Raw genomic sequence first — 23,486 nt, 5'->3', positions numbered from 1 at the left:
AAACAACAACAAGTACTTTATGTAACTACTAATTTCGGCATAAATATTAATAACGAAAACGTGCCAATAGTAAACGAAACAAAATACTTGGGTGTTATTTTAGACTTATTTCTCTCTTTTGAGAGTCACATAAAACATAAGCTCAAAATGGCCTATGTTCGGTTAAAAATCTTACATCATCTCAAAAACATCTTACCTTCTTAAACCAAGTATCTCCTTTATAACACTCTCGTTTTACCACTACTTGATTACGGAGATATAGTTGATTCTCAACAGTGTTTGCGTCGGTGTATGATAATGGATAAAACATACCTCTATTAACACCGGAATTCAATCGAGAGTCATAGTGGTGAACTATAGGTGATGAAACTAACGTAAAAGCGTAACTAACTAAAGCGTAGAAAGACGTATCAGTATTTTGAGATGCGCATGGTATAGTATTTATCGAACTATCTTAAAAAGGGAAAAACGTAAACAGAAATGACAAATAAATGAAACAATAGAAAATTACATGAATTGGGCTTCGAATTACTTCCGAATCAACCGTATTCTCTAGATCTGGTACCCAGCAACTATTTCTGTTCTCAGACCTTAAGAGGATGCTCGCTGCACATAAATTTTGATCTATGATGAGGAATGGTATTGAAAAATTGTTATATTGCTCCTAATGATAAAATATAATTGAAAAAAATATATTTTTCATCTGCTAGCCTACGAAATTTACCTCCCACTTGTTAACTATCTAAATATTTGAAATGGGCGTAACTGAACTGACTGCTATTATGGACTAACTGGTTCATATTGACAAAACGTTTTAAAATTTTATTCTCACTATATATAAGGGACACCGGTACAATGTGTGGATACAATACGATTGTTCTTTCCCAGGGATCGTTCAAAGTTCAAAAAACACTAGTTTTTCTTGAATCGTTATAAGTGTAAATAATTTTTGAATTATTTTCGCAAAAAATCTTGTCTATTGTTGTTTCCTTCCTCTAATTTTACAAAAATTTACAATTTTATCTCTATTGTTCTATAAATAAAAAAATAATTGTAAGAACCAAGACTCTATGCCCGCAGAAATAATAACCATTCATAACACTTAGGTCATTGGTCATTATGTTGATCCACTGATTTGGAAATATCAGAAATTATATGTACATCGGTAATTGCATTGACATCGTGGTACTTATTAAATCTTGGTAGAAACCTACCTACCGTATTCGCCGGAACTCTGAAGAATATATTTGCTAAGCTGAGTGCGACTTTATTCGGAACGAGTGCTAAATAATTACAGCATATTCAAACTGTCATCAATCAAAATCGCAACATATCATTTGATCTGAACTATAAACTTTTGTAAAGTTTTTATACGAACCTGGTTAATTTAAGAAACCAGCTAGCTTAATAGCATCGTTGACGTGATTACTGCCGTTACAATAAAATTAAATTTACGACCGGGAGCTACAATTAATCTAATCGGATAAAAATAGAGGTTGAAACTGAAGTAAAATCCAAATATACTGCGTACTTATTAAAACCTATTAAAATAAACATAATTGATTTTAAGCTCTTACTAGTGTCACGATACAACAATAAATTATATTTTATTGTGTATCTCAATGTGTTGGAGTTTTGTCTATTCAGTTAAAACACGAAGAATAATTTGATAATTTATAACTGTTTAAATACATCTCCAAATATCGCAATTTAACATTAAAAGTTGCATTTTCACGAAGAGACTACGAAACTCCAGAGCATTACCGATGGGAACGTATGAAATAGAAGACGAAGATCTCTGGCAGCCATCCCACATGCTGAAATTTCTAAAAGATCAGCTGTAAATACTATTGAATCCTAGTGCTACAGAAAGAAAAGGAGACACAATAGATGATTCTCTGGATTTACATCAGTTAAAACCTTCAGCGGTTGGTCAACGCATATCGTAATCTGAAAAATAAAATTATTGATACTATAGTGAGCTACATTACTTCAGTCTTATCATAAAATCTGATCCTTCCCATACACTCTCCTTCTAGTGCTGGTAAATTTGACAGATCATAAACGATACTCAGCTTCTTCACAATCACAACCTAACCTAACATAACAATTATGTTTTACAATTACTGAAGCTGTTTTTATGAAGAAAAATCAACAATTACTTCACGAAAAAATTATGTTTACCATCTTTTTCATTCTGAAGGAGTAGTAGTTCAAGTAGATTTGATTTTCTTCAAAATTAAAATATTCAGCCACCTGATAATGCAATCAAGTAAGACAGAAAAACACAATGAAGTTAAATTGATCACTTTATCACTCAATCAAAGACGTAATAATTAATTTCAACTCATATTTATAGTAGTAAAAGGTCAAAACACATTTGTGCTAGTTTAGGAGTTCTAGCAACATTCCTCATAACTTTTGTTGAAATAAATTCAATACAAATGTGTTTTATAAACTTAAGTTTTCCAACAAAGCTACGATGCTGTATTCAGAAAAACAAACGACTCGTTTCATACGAGAAACATATACTAAAATGGCAACGGCAAAGTTTGAGTTTCGAAATAATGACGGAGCCAAAATGTTCAAGATTTGTTGCAACACGATTCTATTCCAATATTAACACTCAATTGGAATAAAGACGTTGAGCTAGTTCAGACTTATAGGTAAGTGAGTTTGAGAGAGTTTGATTGCTACAACGAGTAACTCTTCAACCACACCTTTTTGCAAAAAAGCAAAAGTATCATATCATTTTATTCTAGTGGAAATCAAACATCGATAGTGGGCATTTAATAAAAATTTTGTTGGGATTTGAAGAGATTTGCGTTGACGTAAGATCCATTTAATGTTCTAATTAAGCAACTAATAAATGCAAACAACTTTAGATAGATGGGCAAAAGTGGTGGGAACTGTTGTTAATGTTAAGATAAAACATATTGAGAAATAACATTGTCTATTTGCAGTTACAACTCTATTTAAATAACTCATTAAAAAGAAGAAGTGTGCTCATGATAAGAAAGAATAAAAAATACATATTAACACTGATTATATCCTTTCAGAATCTATTTACATGGTTTTTTACCCCAGGTTAGAATTGTTCGTTATCAAAAAAAAATAATATAAAATTCGATCACGTCTGGTTTAAAAATTATTTAAGTATTCAACTGGATCACATTTGTATTAATTTTGAAAAAAAAATTGCTAATATTTGTCTTTTTCATAATTATTTGAAACTTATAACGGTCGAACCCTACCATGTTTTCATCATAAAATCCCTAATGATGCCGTTGTTCAAAAACATTTAAATCTTGATGATAAGGTTCACCTTGTTCGTCCTTCTAACTTTCTAAGAGTTTGATGAAAAAACTAAGATTCGAGTGCAGGAAATGATTCTTACTCTTATCTACTGGAAATCTTTCAATAAATCGTATACTTCATTTTTCTTTTAAAAACTCTTTTGCGACCATTATAAATGTCTTCCCAGCAACAGATAAAATGCTCCATCCAAGCTTAGAAAATACTCATTGAGAACGGGCTACTCTTTCTCGCATAATGATCATTTTTGTTCCGTTATCTCAAAAATAATAGAAATAAGTTTTTGTTCAACTACCCTTCAATCCCAATAACAAACCGATAACTAAGAGTCATCACACACTTGTCATTGGTATTCTTCATACTTATCAAGTAAATTGAAGTAACCATCGTTTCGTATGTAGAACAGTAGAATAGCTTTGGGTCTAAATTTCAAATAGTATACTAACAATCGCCATTCTGTAGTATCACAGTTTTAATTCATTACTTCAAAATGTCCTGGGATATATGTACAATAATAGTATTCGCTTACTCTTTTAAAAGTTCCTGCGACAATTTTGTTTTGTGTTTCTGGATAAAGTAACTTTTGTTAAGCTCCATTGTTACATGCGAAAACTGGCTCTATCTAACTCAGATCTTGATAATTGTTAATCTCACATAAGATCATCCAATTTGGCTTAGTTAATCAAATGTAGAATGGTTTCTTTAATACAGAACTTACTGAAAATTTCAACACGACTTTCATTTTTATTTCCTAGTAACAGTAACAGACCGAAACTCAAGAAACATAATTCTCTTCATTTTTTGCAATGTATTCGTTACACAAAAGTGACAATCAGTTTTATGACTACCAGTTTGTCTTCTAACTTGTGGAACCAAATGGAAAGTGTATGTTTTCCTTTTATAATAACTGGAGATTGTGCAAAACATATAGGACACCCACTTTTATCTTTGCAATGGGTACTTCTAAATAATGAAGATATACTTTTTTTAATAAATCTATAGTTGGTCTTCCCTTTCATGGAAAAATAGTCTGTCTACAATCGTTGTAGAAATGGTAAGACAATAATTTACACTTCATATTCGTAATCTTCAATTCAATTTGAAACTAGATATTGCATTGCAATTTTCATTCAATATTTTACAAATATGAAACTTGATGCTTATAGTTTGTTATATCAAATTTTGAAGTAGGCCACAATAAACACCGTTGAATAGTACGCCAACTGATATTTAAGAATAATATCTATTGGATAACAAACATTAATTAACAATGGAGCTGAAAGTACTATAGCATTATACAAAAATTTTGGCTTGAGAAATACTCAAGTAGGTATGGATTGAAGATGTAGCTTATTTATTAGTTTTTTGAAATTTTCTAAATTTGAATGTGAGATCAATATAATATCACCACTAATTCGAGTAAACGGACACGCTTGTTCAATAAAAACAATAAAAGGTCTAAAGTAAATAGTATACTAGCTATACAATTTTGTAATCTGCTCTTTATCACACCTTTTCTAAAACGTTTGTAATTAAAATACGATCACGCAAATTTTGCCACGACAATGGAAGAAAAATGATACAGCAGTAGGACATTTATAATTATTATAATACCATGCATAAAGCAGTCATTTTCTCATTTGATATCAAAAGTATGCATTAAAGAGAGGCACTTTATAGTTTAAATAACTGTGGTAACGTAGAACACGATACATTTGTGTTGAGAGTTACTTATACTGTTTGTTTCAATACCAAATCTCCTAAAAACCAGTGAATCACACATAAGATACACTTAAATTTTAATTGAATTAGAAAAAATATAACAATATACAAAAAAACCCAATATGATTCATTTTTTTCTTACTCGTTATCAGGCGCAAGAATAAAAGTTGCTCTTCACCTTTCAGACCTTCCTCTAATTTGAAAGAAGTTAGGAACATTTGGATTTTAATGAAAAAAATGACTACCAGCATTGATTTAAGATATAAGTAAAATTTAAGTAGCAAAATTAACGAAAAAGGTGCTGTTTGATACGTAAATATTTCGATGTGGTTAAATAAGTTATTCTGCTTTCTACTTTGACTTGGCCTTTGATTATATGATTCCGTAGTTAACAAATATTTGTATTATGTTTGAATAACTTACTACATAATATTAGAGAGACAATCGGATTAGTTATAAGAGCAGAATTTAATTTTTGTAATTGTTCTTTTTTAAGTGCTTTCGATTTCTCTGATAGGTAACCTTTTTTTGTGATTTTTTTCATTATAAACATAAGTATTATTCGGGTATCAATTTATAAACATTGATTTCTGTGAAATCCTTGATCTCTTTCTATGAAGAAGTGTTTTAACTTGTCACTGAATGTATTCATAAGAAGATTAATATAATTTTTCTGTAGCAATTTTTCGTTATAAATTACTGAAAAGGTTTCTCTCAACTTAATTTTTACCTTACAATATGAATTTCCATTATACCATAATCTAACCTTTTGTGCGATAGATCTTGACTTTGTTATTTTATGTAACGTTATCTTAAATGTGCGTAATACTTTATCAGGTTATCGTTTCATGCATATATAGGTATATTAAACAAATCAGAGCAGTCCCACACACGCACCCATCAACTGTTGAATTAATATCGTAATAATATACAAACTATTTCAGATAACCATCTATACCATGAGTTCTAAAGTCTACCAGAAAATATATGGGAACAGTAGGAGGGATTCTTTTGCATTATTGCACTAGGGTATTAATTGTTTATTATTATACCAACCGTAGATTAATGCATAACGCAATTAACATATCGATTTCAATGTTTATACAACGCTTCGATGGAATAAAAATATTTAATTCGCATTTTTATTACGGTTTACAGAATTAAGATATTCAAAGTAGAAGTTGGAAGTTGATAGCATTGGTAATATTTATACTTAACTCTGTTTACTTAGTGATATTATATATTCATATCAGTTATAAACAGTGTGTTTAATACATATAATTACATCGTCTGAGCGCGTTTCGATAACCAAGTTATCATTTCCAGAGAACAAAATGATTTGAACCTCAAACAATAAAACAATACGCGTTAAGATACATGTTATTGAAATAAGATTGAATCTATTCAATTACAAATTATCATTATGCAAATATTCATTAAAAGTTTCGATTCACTTGAAGCAGTATCAAAGAAACAATTTTGAACCTTGGAACGTTTCTTATATTTCCAACACAATTGCAATCAATTTGATTTTTAGTCTTATTTGAAATATCATCTCAAGTCGATAACTCTTCTGATACATACACTAGTAGATCCCTATCTATATGAATATCAAAATATTTGAAAAATATATTTTTGTTACTCGTCATCGTCTGGTGAGAGGTATCCTTCAAAGTAGTTTCCATTTCATTAAATACTATGTTGCCCTTACCGAATCAATTTTTGTTATCGAATAGGTGTCCTATGAGCGACATTTTTGATCTACGAAAAATCGAAAATCACATGTACGAAGAATGCGCTGGTGCCTTGTCATGATGATGTCGCCAATTAGGGTTTGTCCAAAGCTTTTCTCGTTTATATCTGACTGACTGACTGACTAATATTGTTTAAAGATTGTGCGATATTTGTTATGCAACATTTTAATAAATCAGAATCTCGTTTGTTTTTGGATCATAGCCGTAATCCCTTAATTTATCAACAATGGTAATGTCAATAGTTTTTTAAAATAACAAAATGCGACAATTGAAAAAAAACACTGTCAAAACGCTTGTCGACTATGAACTAACACCTCCAGTCCATAACTGTGCACACTAAGTATCTGCTCCACAGTTTTGACTTAAATATATGAATATAGGCTCGATACCTTTGAGACAAACCTGGTATAAATACATAAATGTGTGTGTGATCCTGTGAAGATACTTTGTGTTGAAGATATCACAATCTATTCGAAATGTCCGTGACACAAAGTGCCTATGTCGTAAATATGTACCCTTTTTTACCGATGATTTATTTTACAAAACTCGACGAAATGTGGTGCGCTATCTCCGAGTCGACCCCAACAAACATTTTTTCATTTCTCAAATCACTTTTTACAGCCACATGTAAACCAGGAAACAAATTGCCTCAAATATCAGTATCAGTGTGTCAGTATGTGAATACCGACACGATACATTTTTAGTAATATCATAAATTCTGAGTGGCGTGGTAGACTTTATGCAAATTTTCATTTGTATCAATTCAACTATGCATTCGTGACCTACGCACGCGTTTACATACACACACACACACACACACACACACACACACACACACACATATGTCTGACTCTCATAGAGGGCGCTAGTTACACGGTCCGTAGTAGATTTATTAGGCAGAGTTTCAAATGAACTTAAACATCATTCAATTTCACACAAAAGGTATTCTTGGTGAAACTCGATACAGTGTATAGTTTTCGGAGTATTTTGTTTTGTAAATAATTAAATGATAACCGGTGCTGGTATGAAGTAATGATAACTGTATTACTTAACCAAAAAATCACAAAATGAAAATTTGAAAGAAGGCTAATAACATAAAATAGAGTTCAATTAGAGTAGGTGTTTAAAATGTTTTCTGTTTTCATGAATACACATGTCTGTCCTATTTTCTAAAGAATCCTTTAATCTTCTAAACAACTGGGAGTCAGCTATGAGGTCATTAAAGTGACGTTGAATTAATTCTGTCTTCCATTTTTTGAGTTGAATTTACTTCTGTAGCATAAATTTTTTCTTTAATATACGACCAAACTCATGCGATTTTAATCCCTTGGATCCCCGAAGACCCAATGAATCGGAGCTCCTGTACCTCTACCAATCCATTGATTCGGAAAATGGTTACTCAACCAATTACGACATTTATCAATACTTTATACCACCATCGGTTATTACTTCATAATTTTCAAATCGACATATTCCAAAACAGTATCTAGTTTTATCAAGAGTTCCTTTTTGGTGTGAAATTAAATGATGTTTAAGTTCACTTGAAATTTTGCTCAATTAATCTAACATTAAAAAGTTATGTTCAATACTACTTGGTACGAAATTCGAAAATTTGATTTATCAGCTTCAAAAACATATTCGTATAAAATTTCAATACAATGTTGACAGTAGTTGCGGCGAAATCGTAAAAAATGTGTATACTGAGCAAACCCCAAATATTTTTTCTATCGATCCTAAACAACATCGATCACCTTTTTTTGAAACACCATGTATATTTGAAAAATCAAAATATCAATTTTTTGGATATTACATTTTTCTTTTGTTGTGGGTTTATGGTAGAATGGAAAAAATTGCAATGAAAATTATTTACTTATGACAATCTTGTAATAATAAAAATAAATTTTTACCATTATCTCAAGAAACCACCGATTACTTCTTCAGTCTTGTACAGAAGTTTTGCTTGCTCAAGAAAACGGTTCAGACAGAAAAAAATGCGATACAAAAATGTTTAGATTGTTGATTGACAATAAATGTTCTCCTTGTCCGTAACCACATATTTAGCAGGTCGAATTTAAAATAAACACTGCCTCGTCATTCATAACAATTATGTCGGATGCACTAAATTCCATATATAAATAGACCCGAGAAGATATTTTTGCTCCAGTCCCATTTTAGACTACTACGTTTTGATGTACGACTCGGTGGTAATACTGGTATCACGAGCGATACCTAAATTAATTAGAATCACACGATCCTCATGCATCACGTGCTAAATCTGATTAATGTTTGATCAAGCGCAACGAAAATATTTTGGTATCTCACTACTTTATAAAATATGTTTTTGTTCAATTTAATACTCTCGTCATTAATATAATTAGGAACCCAACCTACATAAAAACCAGTGACATTTATTGATGTCCCAAATGATACCGATATGTAATTTTAGTTGTTTTTTCAAATAATTGATTATTAATAATTGAAGATTTTTCAAGGAGTTAATGATGGAAATAAAATAATGGAGAACATCTCTTGATGAGGTTCGAGCAAAAACACCTATATAATGTTGAATTAATACAAATTCTCTTAAATATAATTCAGCTGCAAACTGACAATAATTTGCCCCGATATACACCTCTAATTTCTCGAATTAAAAACACAAAGGCATTACTATATATTGCTCGCCAACCCACCCAAATACGTGAACATATGGACATATGCATTTTATTTGAGATACACGAGGGTGCTTCGATTCATTATACATAAACTGGTAGAAAGTATGTGAGATAGCTGAAGAAGTAAATGCAGCATGCAATATTTTCATGAAAGGTTTCATATGAAAAAGCTATCTGCAAAATGGATGTCGCAATTGTTGATTAAAAGCTCGCTGGTATGAGAAATTCAAAAGTACATTTAGATATTTTCAAAAATTATTAATAGATAAAACCTGGTTACTCCGTTATACAAGAGAGACAATGGAGGAAGTTCAAAAGCAAATTCGTTTTCTCGGCCAATAAAGTTATGGTCACTGTGTTTTGGGATACCAAAAGGAGAGACGATAACTGGCTAATCCTATGCTCATTTGGTGTCGAACTTGAAAGAAACCAATCGTTAATGAAAAAGCTCCTGTCCACTTTTTTGTTTTGGGGGGTAAAAAACTAGCCAAACTGCGTTACGATCAATTGCCTCATCTGCCATGTTTATCTGATCTGGCTCCTTCTGTTCCCAAATTTAAAAAAAAATTTAGAACTACTTGGACTAAGTCTTTAGAGTTGAGAAAAGATTATGTGAAAAAATGAAAAAAATATTTCGAAACTGTACCAACAAACCACGAAACCGCAGAAAAAACAAACATTTGAGAAAACAAATTCCTGGAACAGTGTCAAACGAAAAAGACACAATTTTTTGAAATGTTTCATACACATCAAAATGATGAATACATCAATAAACCTAAGCAATTTGAATGAAATTTATGATGATTAAATTTTATGAATTTCCATGCCACTATAAATAATTCAAATTGATTATTGTTTTTTTTTTCGGATTGTTCGTATATAATAGTTGTTAACGTTGGTAATATTTTTATAAAGAGCGAAGTTAGGTCAAAATCACAAAATTATCTTCTATAAACAACCTATTACTTAGACCTAACATATATTGTTTTCTGTACTACTTTTTTCTGATCTCATAAACCTGTTATGCAGCCCTCGTATTATGATAAACTTTTACTTCTTTCATTTTTAAATTTCACCATTTTCTTATATTATTATTTTTCTTATCCGTTTTGCATATTTTTATATTCATTAGATTTGCAAGGTCGGAGATAGTCCAATTTGTTCTCGCAGTGTTAGATCTAAACTCTTTTACATTTATCTTGATTCCATTTAGCAGAAATTCTTTATCTCTTCCCTTGTAAAGTCTAATTTTTGCCTCCCCAGTGCTAAGACGAGAAAATAATGTGTCGTGTCTTGCATCACGATGATTATGGCGTCAAATTTAAATAAAATAACGAAATGTTTCCAATTATGCAACAGTCTTCTATCATAATTAATTTACAACGTTTTCTTTTTTATTTATATACAAACATTAAATAAATTTTACTAGGTGAGTTGAGGCTTATTCCACTGCAACCTTTCTAGATCTATGTTTGTTGATCTCCTAAATCAAGATTACATTTTCCAGTATAATTCTTCTTATGATTTTCTTCAGCCTGAGAACAGAATCCTCAATATATTTACGTCTCAGTGGGTTTCCTATGCCTAATAGCTCACGGTAGGTATTTCAAAGAAAAAATTAAAAGTATTTTTAATATTTAATTAAATTTAAAATATTTATTTCGTTAGATGTGGTTTCTTTATATACAAATATACAAATATACAAATATACCTAACATTTAGATGAATATATATATATATATATATATATATATATATATATATATATATATATATATATTATTATTATTATTATTATTATTATTATTATTATGCGAAAGACTTATGCACTACTCACCTTAGAGCTGGTATTATTTACCTATCCCGGATACACAAAGTATCAATAGTTAGGCTCGGTTCACATAATGAATTTGCTCACTGTGTGGCAAGTATTCAATATTACAGCTTTCTGGATGTCGGCGAAGGTGTTTTTTGGTAATCCCAGTTTGGCGATGCTATCGTGCAGGGTCTTAGGTACGACGCCAGTTGCTGAGATAATAACTGGGACTATAGTTTAATCTCAATTGCGAGATCCGCGTATTTGGCTAGTTTCTCCTAGTGTTTGTTGAAAACGTTATGAGTGTTTGGTATAGGTTCATCGACAAGAAGAACTGAATTGACTCTCTATCAACCACCACGATATCGGGTCTGTTATTCGTCACCTATCTATCGGTGATAATGAACCTATCGTAGTAGAGTCTAAAGTCGAGCACTTTCTGCGGCTGGTACGGTGTATACGTATTGAGAAGACCGAACTTGTTGGCCAGTTTCTGGTGGATAATGTTGCGAACTTGGTTAGATAGTCGGTGTTAGCTTACCCACTACAAGCAGATGTTATATGCTGGATGGTCTCTGATGTTTGTTGGCACTTTCTGCATTTGTCACATTGAGTGTTCGGATCTTTAATTATATTTTTCTTATAGTTATTCGTGTTAATAACTTGATCCTGGATAGCCATCATGAAACCTTATTATTATTATTAATATTATTACTATTATTATTTTTGTGTACCTCTTAAAAACATAATTTTTCACTTCTAGACAATCTTATGAATTATGAATATTTCTTCTCAACTTCCAAAAGTAGATAATGTTTAGACAAAGATTTTTTCAAAATATTTCATCACTTATTATCCTATCTTAAAAATAATTTTAGGTATGAATATAAATCCAAAATAACAGACACAATCAACTTTACGTTTTTAAATAGCAGTTTATATTTGAATGAAGAATATTAAGTGTAATCCGCTATCTGTAGAAAAAGAATAATCTGACATTATTGGTTTTATATCCAAGAGAAACAAGAAAGGCTCTTGTAAGAGATCATCTGTATGCAAAATACGCCATTGAACAAAATTCGTTGAAAATAATACGAAGCTCGATGCGTTTCCAATTTTGTTCGAAAATACTCTCTATATTAGCCTCTTCCTAACGACTGTTGCTTGCTTTTTCGTTTTTTGACTGTTTTTCTTTCTTTCATTTCAGCCGGTCGGAGAATTTTCCAGCACATTTACATACGATGTCGAATCGTATGGAATGTTACGTTGTGCACAAAGTGCAAGACTGGTTCGTCAAAAAAAATTTTTGGTGTTCTATTTGTAAGTAGCAAGAAAAAAGAGATGTCAAAAACTTTCATGTAAAATTTCATATACACTGATGTTTTTCTGTAAACACAATACATGTTCAGGTTTGTTGTTTTAAACATTTTATATCCTCGATCTATTTACTGCGTACAAACTACATTGTGTGTCTGATTGTGAAAGATCGATGACCAAATTATCCAATGAAAACTTTTGATTAAATTGGATTTGTTAGTTTTAAAATGGAGGCAAATGTACACATTCAATTTAAATAAAAATAAATTCGTTCTAGAAACTTATACAGTGAAATCCAGTAAATATCTATCATTAACGTCAAATTAGAAGACAAAAACCTATATGGATACGTTCGAACTTTCTCCAACTCAACAAGTAGACTTCTGCCGAGAGCAGTAGACATAGTGAGGGCGTCCAGATAATAAATTACTCTCATCAAGTAGTACACCTGCTTTTACATCCAATGAGATTGAAAAAATTAACAACTAAGGCTTGAAATCTTTCCACAATAAAATTATTTTATCAACTGTCCATATATATCATTATTTTGCTACTAAAGTTTGAAATTATTGAAAAAAGAATATTTCTTACACAAAACTGAATTTCATTATACTCGTAAAATTGAATTTCTGCTGGTGGGTACGAAGAAATGGAATTTTTCGGCATTCCACTACAGGCGTTCTATGTGAGCCATCCAATATAAAAATATAAGAGAAAAACGTCGCCACGCTGGACATGGGTAGAAGACATCGGCCAGATAAGTTTTACAATATTATTGTTGATGGTCCTCACATTAAGTATCCTCAAATTTCCCATCAATTTAGTATATCAGAGATTTGTTTTACAACCTTGGGTAACTGAATCTTTCATCTTTGATTGACTTAGCCCTAAGAGGCGATTTTGTTAAGGTGGCTTCACTTTTCAAAAACAAAATCTTGTTTACTTGTGCATCTCGTGAGTTACATTAGATGTAGACTAAATTCACACTAATCAACTATCACTTGTCAAAGATCATTACACTGAAGATTATTGTCATTTACGGGTTTTATAAAAATGGGTGTGAAATTCAACACCGCTGCAATTTTTGAAACCATAGATATGACATTGAACGTGTGAATAAAACGTCGAATCCCACCATGGAAAGAAAAGTTGTATATGTACATGAAATTGTCGTTTGAAAATTGTGTCGGTATTCCAAACTACATCGCATTCGGGAATTTTGTCCTTGCTGCGAGAGTACACATAGTTTACTTGATGTTATGGCATTGCTGTAACGCTCTTTGAATTCGAAAATCACACGTCCGATACTGCCATTCCGATTTATACTAAAAAAAGTCCAACATTGTACAGAAATGTTGAATATTAAAGTCAGGAAGAGAGAATCCATTTCATCGATTCTCTCATTTCATACCATTATTTACATGTAGGCATGTAGGATAGAATTCCAAAATATTGAGCTATAATTTGTATGAATTCAATTTCATTTCAAGTTTGATCGAATTATTTATAAGAATTCTAACGTAGCTACTGAAAAGTCTCAATAATCAAGTTTTGTAAGTAAGAAGTTGCCTTTTGTATATATAACGAGAAAATTTTGAAATCTGAGGTGTGATAAAAACTTCAGCGAATGAATTTCTATTGCACTAAATAATTAGGCTGTTCAAAAGTAATCAGAGATGAATTCCGGCTTATTAGTCCGCTACTATAGCCACTTTATTGTTAGTGTAAAATAAAATTTTTGGTCATTGTTTTTTATTCATTTGTGAGAACATTGTACAATCCAAGGTAAACAACTGTAAATTTTTGAATTTAACTGATACTGGAACGAATTTCTGATTGGTAAATATCTTCGTGTCTGTCTAAATTCGCCTTTCTAATCTTGTGATTTCTGGTTTTTATCAAAAATAGAACATGAGCTAAAATGGAAACGTTTTGATAGAATTAATGAACACAACAAATGGAAGCCATTCCAGAAATATTTCCATTCACGGATTCAACGTCGGAAAAAGTGCTTTTCTACGCAAAATCAGTACTTACAGACGTTTCATTCAAATCAAAACAATTCACCATTTTTTTCTCACACCTCGTATGAAAATTTGTTTTCGTATTAATCATATTAATCACCATAAATGAAAAAGTTTAGTTATTTTCAATCTGCTAATACTAAATAATATAAGAGACCCAATTTATTAATGAATTATAGAATAATAATTTAATTAAAATAAAACTGTGATGATTATAATTTTTATAAAATGTGTTTTATGATTAATTTTCATCATGCATTATAGGAGAAGAGACAAAATTGCTCATTAGACATAAAGTAGTTTTTTGTTATCTTTTGGTAACGTCAACACTCGCATCTTAGTCAAAAGCGCCAACCTTGCATGTGGTGCTCGCGTAAGCTGGCTTTATGTTTTTCCGAAGCCCTCAAGCGTGTGATGGATGATCGGCAACACAAAAATTTATATCCTGGAGACATAGGATATTTTTAGTACCTTCACTTAAGTTTTCGATTTATGAGTTTGCGGTCGAGAAAGTGATTTTCTGGACTGGTGGCGATTCTTTTTGTATTCTATCACAGAGGAAAAAGAAAAGAGTATTAACTATGGTGTAGCAGAACTTCGGTAAATATTATCTACGATAGCAATCATGCTTTCCTATCAAGTGTTATACTAGAAATTATATCGAACTATTTAAGGCGAACACTCGAGCCATCAATTCAATTATGTTTCTTTTGAAATATGGAATAATCAAAAATATGATACATTATGTAATAGTAACAAGTTATATTTTTGAATGGAGAAAACTATTCATACTATTTCTTTACAATGAATCTAGGCCATTTGGGAAAAGTTTCTGATACCTTAATTCTCACTCACACATTATAATATGTAGTTGTCAATATTAAAATTATAAATACACATTTATCCACAGATAATACAAATTATAGTAATACCAAATTGTGTATCCAAGATGAAAGAACAGAAATGATTTAACAAAAAAAAAACATATACACCATTCTTTTGACAATTTATGAGTGATGTATTGAAACTACTGAAAAATCAAGTTGATGAAGATAGAATACTAATTCGAAAATATGTTTGATAGCGGAGTGATTTAGATGAATAATTATTTTTTGGTCTGACTGAACCTTCCTGAACTACTTCAATGAGTTGATAACGTGGAGAAGAGTAGTTTCGATGAACATAATAATACTTTTCTTTTCATCGCTTTTCAATTTATTATTCATCATTACCATTCTATTGGCTTATTAATAATGTATGCAATTATTCTCAAAGTTAAACTATTAGTACTTTCTTATTTACATTTCATCAAGTTGAACTAGTTTCTCGGTTCGATTTGATACATCGTTCATTTAGCTCGGCAATAAGTTACCAGCAATGTTTGTTTCAGACGGAGAACCCATCAAGTTGCCTGAAAACCTGGAAAGTTTGCCTCGATCTGACCACTTTCCCACACAACGGCATCGCTGGAATACAAATGAGGTGAGTGCTCTACATACACATCAACCGACTAGTTAATAGTGTTAAAACAACAAACTTATTAAAGATTTAGTGGGTCTGAAATGCCAGCCGCTGGCCACTATTCAACCCAAATGAGATTTTGATACCGAATATTCTTTTTGCAAGGATCAAATAATCAGATCAAATGGAAATGCTCATTTTATTTTATTTGCATTATTCACAGTGGCGAAATATGATCAAATATACAAATGAATACATGAGTTTATATTTAGTAAAATTGCCTATATTCATTCGATTCCATGAAGCTTCAGTAGTAGACGGAAAATATTTTTTATTCAAACGATTATTTATACAAAATATAGATTTAATTCCCATGAATTGATATACTTATCTCAAATTTTTGGATTTTAGTCCTTTTGGAACTAGACACAAATATATTTGATTAATTAAACACTGCTACATATTTGAGATGTAAAAACTAAGGAAAAATTAATTTTTCTTATCTAGTATCTAGTATCTGGTTTTAACCCAACATTTATTAAGCTGTTGGAGTTCTTGGTAAAACCATTCTTTAAACTTAGATACAAAAAATTGTTGCACTGCATTTTTGCCTAAATAAGTAGAAATCAAACAGTGCAAGGTCCAGACTAAATACTGGATTTTGTAAGAGTTCAATACTACCAACTTAACTTAACTGAAGTATGTGGCTTAACATTTTCTTATTTTAAGTGAATCCGTTTTCGGTTAACCAAATCTAGATATTTCTTCTATAAAACTTCATACATTCGCATCAGCTGTCCAATATATAGCTAGGCATTGATAGGTCGACCATCTGGAATGATTTCAAAGTTTCGCTTGATTATCGGCACTAGTCGGCAACTTTTATAAATCTTATCTATTGATTCTAAATATCGAGCTGTGGTATTTTCAGAAGATCCAAGGAAGTCTGATAATCGACAAGTGCGAGTACTATGTCGGCTTTTTACTGGTTCCCCTGTAGCCTCAGTATCCCACTCAAGTGGACCTTAGCGCGAATGATCTTTAAGGTTCACTATTAAGACGATTGAACCAACGTGCTGTCGTTTGCTCAGTGACTCTTTTCAATTTCACATATTTTCCATGCTGCCACGGCTGCTTTGAAATTTTATTTGCAATAATGTCTTTAAGTGTCATTTTCATTTTGAAATCTTATATGACAAATCAATGCAATATTAGTAGCAGATCAACCTCTACTTATCTATATATTTACGACAAATTTTTTTGACATTAGACGAAACCATTATATAGCATCTTGTGGGAAATCGAGATAAAGAATAGTCTTCAAAGTTTTGTATATCTCTAGTTACCATTTACAACAAGTCCTTTAAAAAAGTTTTAGTTTAACAAAGATATAGAGGTATCTATGACATGATATCCCATCATATAAGTATTTCTGTGTTCTTTGTTTTTTTTTTCTAATAGATTCCTGTGTTGGTTGGTTATCAGAACTCTATTATGAAGACAGTGGCATGAAACTAGAATTATGTTGAAGTGAAGGGTAACACAAACCGAGGTTAAATCGGGAAATAATGTTTTTCGGAATTATATAAGATATAGTAATGGGTCTTTTCGTTAACTTCTAAAAGTTTTAATTTCACCTCCTCGTTTATTGTTATAGTAGGAATTTTTGGTTAATTAGTTTCAAGGCAGTTCATAGTTCCATTTGAAGAGGATGAAATGAAAGGAATCCACAAACGGTTTCGGCCTATGTGCAAAGTTAAATGATAAGGGAATACATTTACATATTTCTAATTAATTTCGTAGTCCATTTGAAGTAAGTCAATGATATTCACAACGTAGTTTCTGAACTCTATGTTAATGGAATAACAGTCGCATTTAAACATTGAGTGAATTGTATCATAATTTTCGTTTTATTTAAATTTGACTAAGAATAAGGATGGATAGTTTATAAATACACTTTCTGATACATATCGAAGTAAAAAGAAAACAAACTAGCTCATCTATATGTATTTGAAAATCCAGTATAAAGTTTTTTCTAAAAACAATAACATATAAACATGTTTCATAATTTTCAAAGTATTGATCCACCATCAACGCTAGTTTTAAATGAAATTTTCCGCTATGAAGTTTGCTACGATTATTCCATATCATTCTAGAGATATTTTAAAGTGTTTATTTAATTATTTAACTCGCTATTTTCATTTCACTGACGATGCAATACGCGCACCGTATCCAAAGTAAATCAGGAACTTTTATTTAAATTAAACAAAGACCTGATTATTCCGTTAACAACTACAAACAAATTTATTATATTTATTTCCAGTATTGCACTAAAGCAAGATATAAATTCTCAACTTATAAGAATTGCTTTAACTAATATCAAGGTATAAAGGTAAATTCTAAACCGCAGAAAAGTTCTAAACAAAAACATCACAACTTTATATTCTTGTGAAACTCAAATTGGAAATTCCTTCAACAAACAAGCCAACAGTAAGCGAACAAGTTTATATTTATTTATTTGTTTATATATTTCCACTGGTAAAAGAAACTGCCTCTTTCAACTAGGTTTAATGTATAACATTTTCTCGAGTTCAAAAGATTGCATTTACTCTTGTGGTAAAAGTTTTATGTGGTAAACGAATCAGCTGATAAATATATGTATTGAAAACTTTAAACGTTAAAGAACTAGAGAATTACTTACTTTATTAGAATTTATTCAAAATAATTTGGGAATAAAGACTTCCGGAACTAAACACATTGTCTAGTATAAAACGCGCGTTTCGATAACTAAGTTATCTCCTTCAGAGATCAAGGTAAAATTTTGCGAGTTATGAGTGTAAACAGGGAATAATGACTATTTCCAGGGAACTCCAGGTTTGTATTCGATCTACGATAGTAGAATCATCCTAAATCTCATATAAACAATAGTGCGCTCCCGCGTACAAACATTATTTTCTTATGATTTTGCGTAACGTGTTAGCCGGGAATGGCACAGGATAGAGTTCAAAGTAATCTGATCATCACACAGCTACTATCTTAAATTCAATATGAAACGATGCAAATTTGGCATAATAACAATTTTTTGTATTTAGCGCTTTAATCTAGTTGAATCAGCTACGAAAGTTTTGAGCATATTACTTACTATATTCGTGTGTGTAATTTGTGAGTCGCCTGACCTAAAAACGTTTAAACTGAACTGTGGATTATCGTAATAATCTAGGGCTCAAATTTCAACGTTGACCTTAAACTGGTATGTGACTTCATAAATATAAATTGGATGAAATTTATGATAGATTATAGTTTTCCAAACAAGAACCAATTTCCAATTTTTATTTACAATATTATACATCCCGATAATTATTCACCTGCTTCTGGTTAATTAGTGAACGAAGAATGTGAAATAGTAATTAGTAATATAGTATAGTAATTTTTTTAAATATGTTACAAATTTTTTCATTTTCCCATTATTATTGCCAGTTAAACACACAGATTCTGACGGATTTCAATGTTAATTACCAGAAACACATGAATTTTCAAATATTTATCATAATATTTGCATATTTCGTCACTTGAATTTTTCTTTTATATGTTTCTATTTGATATATATCGTCCATGAGACTCATAATCTGATAAAATATTTTCCCTTGTTCTTAATTATAACCACCTAACTTTCCTGGAAAGTGGAAAATTAAAAAAGCATAGATTCTAGGAACTCCGTATAATTCTCTGCAGTATTATACCCAAGAAATTTTTGTAATAATTGAAAAAAAACAACCGGTAGTAAAATTATTCATTATTTCTATATATTACTATCATTACCAATCTTTATCAAGGTGCATTCGTTCCTGTTTATTGTTCATATGAACAGCAGTCGTCATGATGGTTCCGCGGATCTTTCCATGCCCTAAACTTAAGTCTATTTCCAAATGCTCAACACATTTATATCTCATCAAATAACCCAATTTTCATCGCAATATCCCTCATAACTGGCTAAATAGGCGAGATAACCTTTTCAAATAGTAAAAAATAGTTTTTTTAAGTTAGTCGCCACATAATAAACAACATCGGGACCCAGCTACATCAGCTTATGGATGCCGTGGAACAATATGAATTTTTAATGGATGATTACCTATGCCCATGTAGTATGTTTTACGAAATTAATAATTCTGCACTACCATATGAAGCCCAGAGGTATTAAAACACAATCAAACATTTCTTTCAGAACTAATGAACCACGCTTCCGTAAATTAAATACAATTGACTCATTTTTTTGGGGATATCTTAAAAGCTTGGTATATGCAACACAGGTAAACACAAGGAACGACATTATCGATAAAATAAACTTCCATTGTGACACTATAAGGCAGAATATTGGAGACCTCTTCCTAGTTCAAAAAATATCCTTCGTAGACTCCGGAAGAAAATTGATTGAAAACTTAATTTTTGCTATCTTTAGATTGTACCGGTTGTCCCTGTAAAAGTTATGGATTGTTAACTATTAGCCTTCAGATAGTAGTGTAGAATTATATATTCCGTCAAACACACTATCTGGACATACCTAATCACCCATTAAAAATTCAAAAAAACATTCTTAAATATAAGTTCTGATTTCGCAACTTTAAAGGTTTATAACTAAACGAGGGGCCGTATAAGACAATTTTTTGATGTCGCAGCAATATTCTCACGTCATCTATTCACTCCCAATTTTTTTGTATCAAGTCCCGGAACTACCTATATAAACTAAACAGAAACTTTTACAGGCGAAATGTAGAAATAACATTTTACATAACAAATTACTTCGATCAAATTAGAGGATGAAAATTTCCACTTGGGGTTGTTGCAGGAATACTCTACGAAGAGTCCTGGAATCTGTCTGAGAAAATAAAAACTTTTTAAAACGTGGAGAAATGCGTCGAATTTGATTATAAGGGGGACGCCTTTCACCTAGAGTTCTCTGTACAATCCTATAATATAATTTTTTATACAATTCATCAATGGATTTGTAATAATAACTGATAATTGGATAACAACACAAACTAATTATTATTATGTAAGAATATTATGACCGAAATAATCACCTTTCTTATTTGATAATCGATTATGAATATTCGTAGGAATTCATTTGCGTTTCGTGCGGTTGGAACAAAATTTGAGCTACATCTACTTACTACATTGCGTAAAAGTGGGAATAGAAGGAATTTACTTTAAAAATGATGAACGTACTAGAGTCACATCAGTTTTAATCATTCTAATAAAAACATTGATTATCGATATGTTACGAAGAAGATGAATAAATTTTTGGAAAATAGACTGCGACTGATTAGAAATGAGTCAATCCAAGTGGCAGTTTTGGGTCACTTGCCAATGTATAATACCCAAGTGATATTCATCGAATTTTAAATTCCCAAAAATTGATAGAAAATACGATTCGCACAAGAATTAAACGAAGATGCTAACGACCATGATTAACAAGCCACGCTTCACATATTTTTCATTTCAATGTACCTTTTATTTGAATGGTGGAGTGAATAGATGCAATTGTATTGGAATGAAATTAAACCAGATTGACTTGTTTGAAAGTCATGCCCACAGGCATCAGCAATATTTGGGCTGGTATTATAGCAGACTATATTGTCAGACACTTTTCTATTTCTGGTACCCTCATTACTTATATAATATTAGAACATTAAAACGATTCAATAATGACTGACATGTTAACGATCTTTTAGAGTGCTAACGGTTATTTTAACAGGATCATTGCTTTTCACTGTTCATGAATAATCAATTTCTTTTCGATGGAGTAAAAGAAGAGGATCTTTGGAGAGACCAACACCGTCACCCAATTCAAACCCTTCATATTTCTCTCTTTGAGGCCATTTGGAATTAACACCACCTAAACGTTCACATAAAAGAGTCAGATGTTGATATTTATTGACAACAGAGATCATTTTGAGTAATAAATTCTTTTACTCTATCCTTCTTAGTTTTCAATCCCATCAGCTATTTCCACAAACCCAGTAATAAATTTCAGGAAAAACTAGAGGTGATTGTAAAGAAAATTCAAATATCTTTTAAAAGGGGTGTCATCTGATCCTAGGTTGACTTAGTAGAGTAGATAGTTGAGGTATATCAGTATTGAAATGGATTTCTCCATTTATCTAGAAATGTGTTACCTCCGCATTCAATTAGATACTTGTTTTTCGGACATCATGTAATATCAAGTAATCTTGATTAAATGTAATTAATTGAAATAAATTAGATCATAATACGAATGTGTGTTACTAATAAGCAAAAGTTGCTACCAATAAACATTTTCCGAAATGCAATTAGTTCCGTGGAGAAATAACAATTTTCTACGCCCATGCATCGTTAGAAAACTTATATGTACTTGAAATTGTGCAATTGTAGCCGTTTCAAGATTATGTTTAGCAGTTTATTTTATTATGCTGTAATTTCGTATGTAACATATCAAAACGTTAAAGTAATATCGTTGACGATGTGCATTAAATGTTTATGTGGCCATTAATTGCCGATATAAGTAACGCGAGAGTGTGCCTAAGAGCTTAAATGGTACGTTAGCAATAAAAAGCTTATTGAATTAATAAAATTATCCGTTACGGTGGTTTCATTGAATACTAGTAAAATTATTCAAGATCTTTGAGAATGGAATTCAATTGTAGAAAAGCGTGTTATAATTAATATTGCAGCTCTGCATCCAATATGATAATTAATAGTCCTAGTGACAAAAAAATGCTTGAATAGTTATGCTGGATAAATAAAGCAAATATCTCTCAAAATAAGTTTTCTTAGTCGATTGAACACAATGTTTACGCTACCTACCACTACACCAACACTCACAATCACGCTGTCTGACGTGCGTTAAGAAAACCAAGTTGTCATTTTCAGAGACTGAAAGTTTGTTGCGTGTAGGTTCATTCAAAAAATTATTTTTCAAGAACCTTCCTCCTTCTCATCATTCTCATCATTTCCCAAATTCTAGAGGCCGAGGTGGCTACACCAATATAGCTTCATATACCTTATTGAAGAAACTGCATAGTTTGAAGTGCAATTTATGGACGTGCATTGTCTTGGCTTGTGGACGATCATTTGTACAAGGCAATAAAGTTGCTTATAGGATATTATCAGTAGAATATTGTTTCTATTAAACACAGTGATGGGCTACAAAGTAAATATCTTCCCAAATGATCATTCCAACAGTGTATACAACAACATACTCAATAATAAGTCGATGTCCACTGCAGAATCGTAATTACCCGCGAAATACGATATCACGCCATGCTGCCTTCCAGTGCTGGCGTACTCTGCACTAGCTTAAATATTGATTACAGTGGCCGCAGACAAATGATTTACTTATCGTGGACAGTATAGACAGAGACCAAAGGAT

General features: G+C 31.2%; 1 protein-coding gene across 2 annotated transcripts in view; it reads left to right on the top strand.

Annotated features, from left to right (window-relative positions):
- LOC130451019 (calmodulin-binding transcription activator 2) overlaps nt 1-23,486 on the top strand; it is a 525,122-nt gene that overhangs the window by 341,052 nt on the left and 160,584 nt on the right. For both annotated transcript variants that reach the window (XM_056789816.1, XM_056789817.1), the window contains exon 5: nt 16,011-16,102. In XM_056789816.1, coding sequence (XP_056645794.1) covers nt 16,011-16,102 — 92 coding nt within the window. The remainder of the gene's footprint in view (nt 1-16,010; nt 16,103-23,486) is intronic.

The sequence above is a fragment of the Diorhabda sublineata genome, chromosome X (assembly GCF_026230105.1).
Source record: "Diorhabda sublineata isolate icDioSubl1.1 chromosome X, icDioSubl1.1, whole genome shotgun sequence".
Classification (NCBI taxonomy): domain Eukaryota; kingdom Metazoa; phylum Arthropoda; class Insecta; order Coleoptera; family Chrysomelidae; genus Diorhabda; species Diorhabda sublineata.
This window is presented reverse-complemented; position numbering and strand designations above follow the sequence as displayed.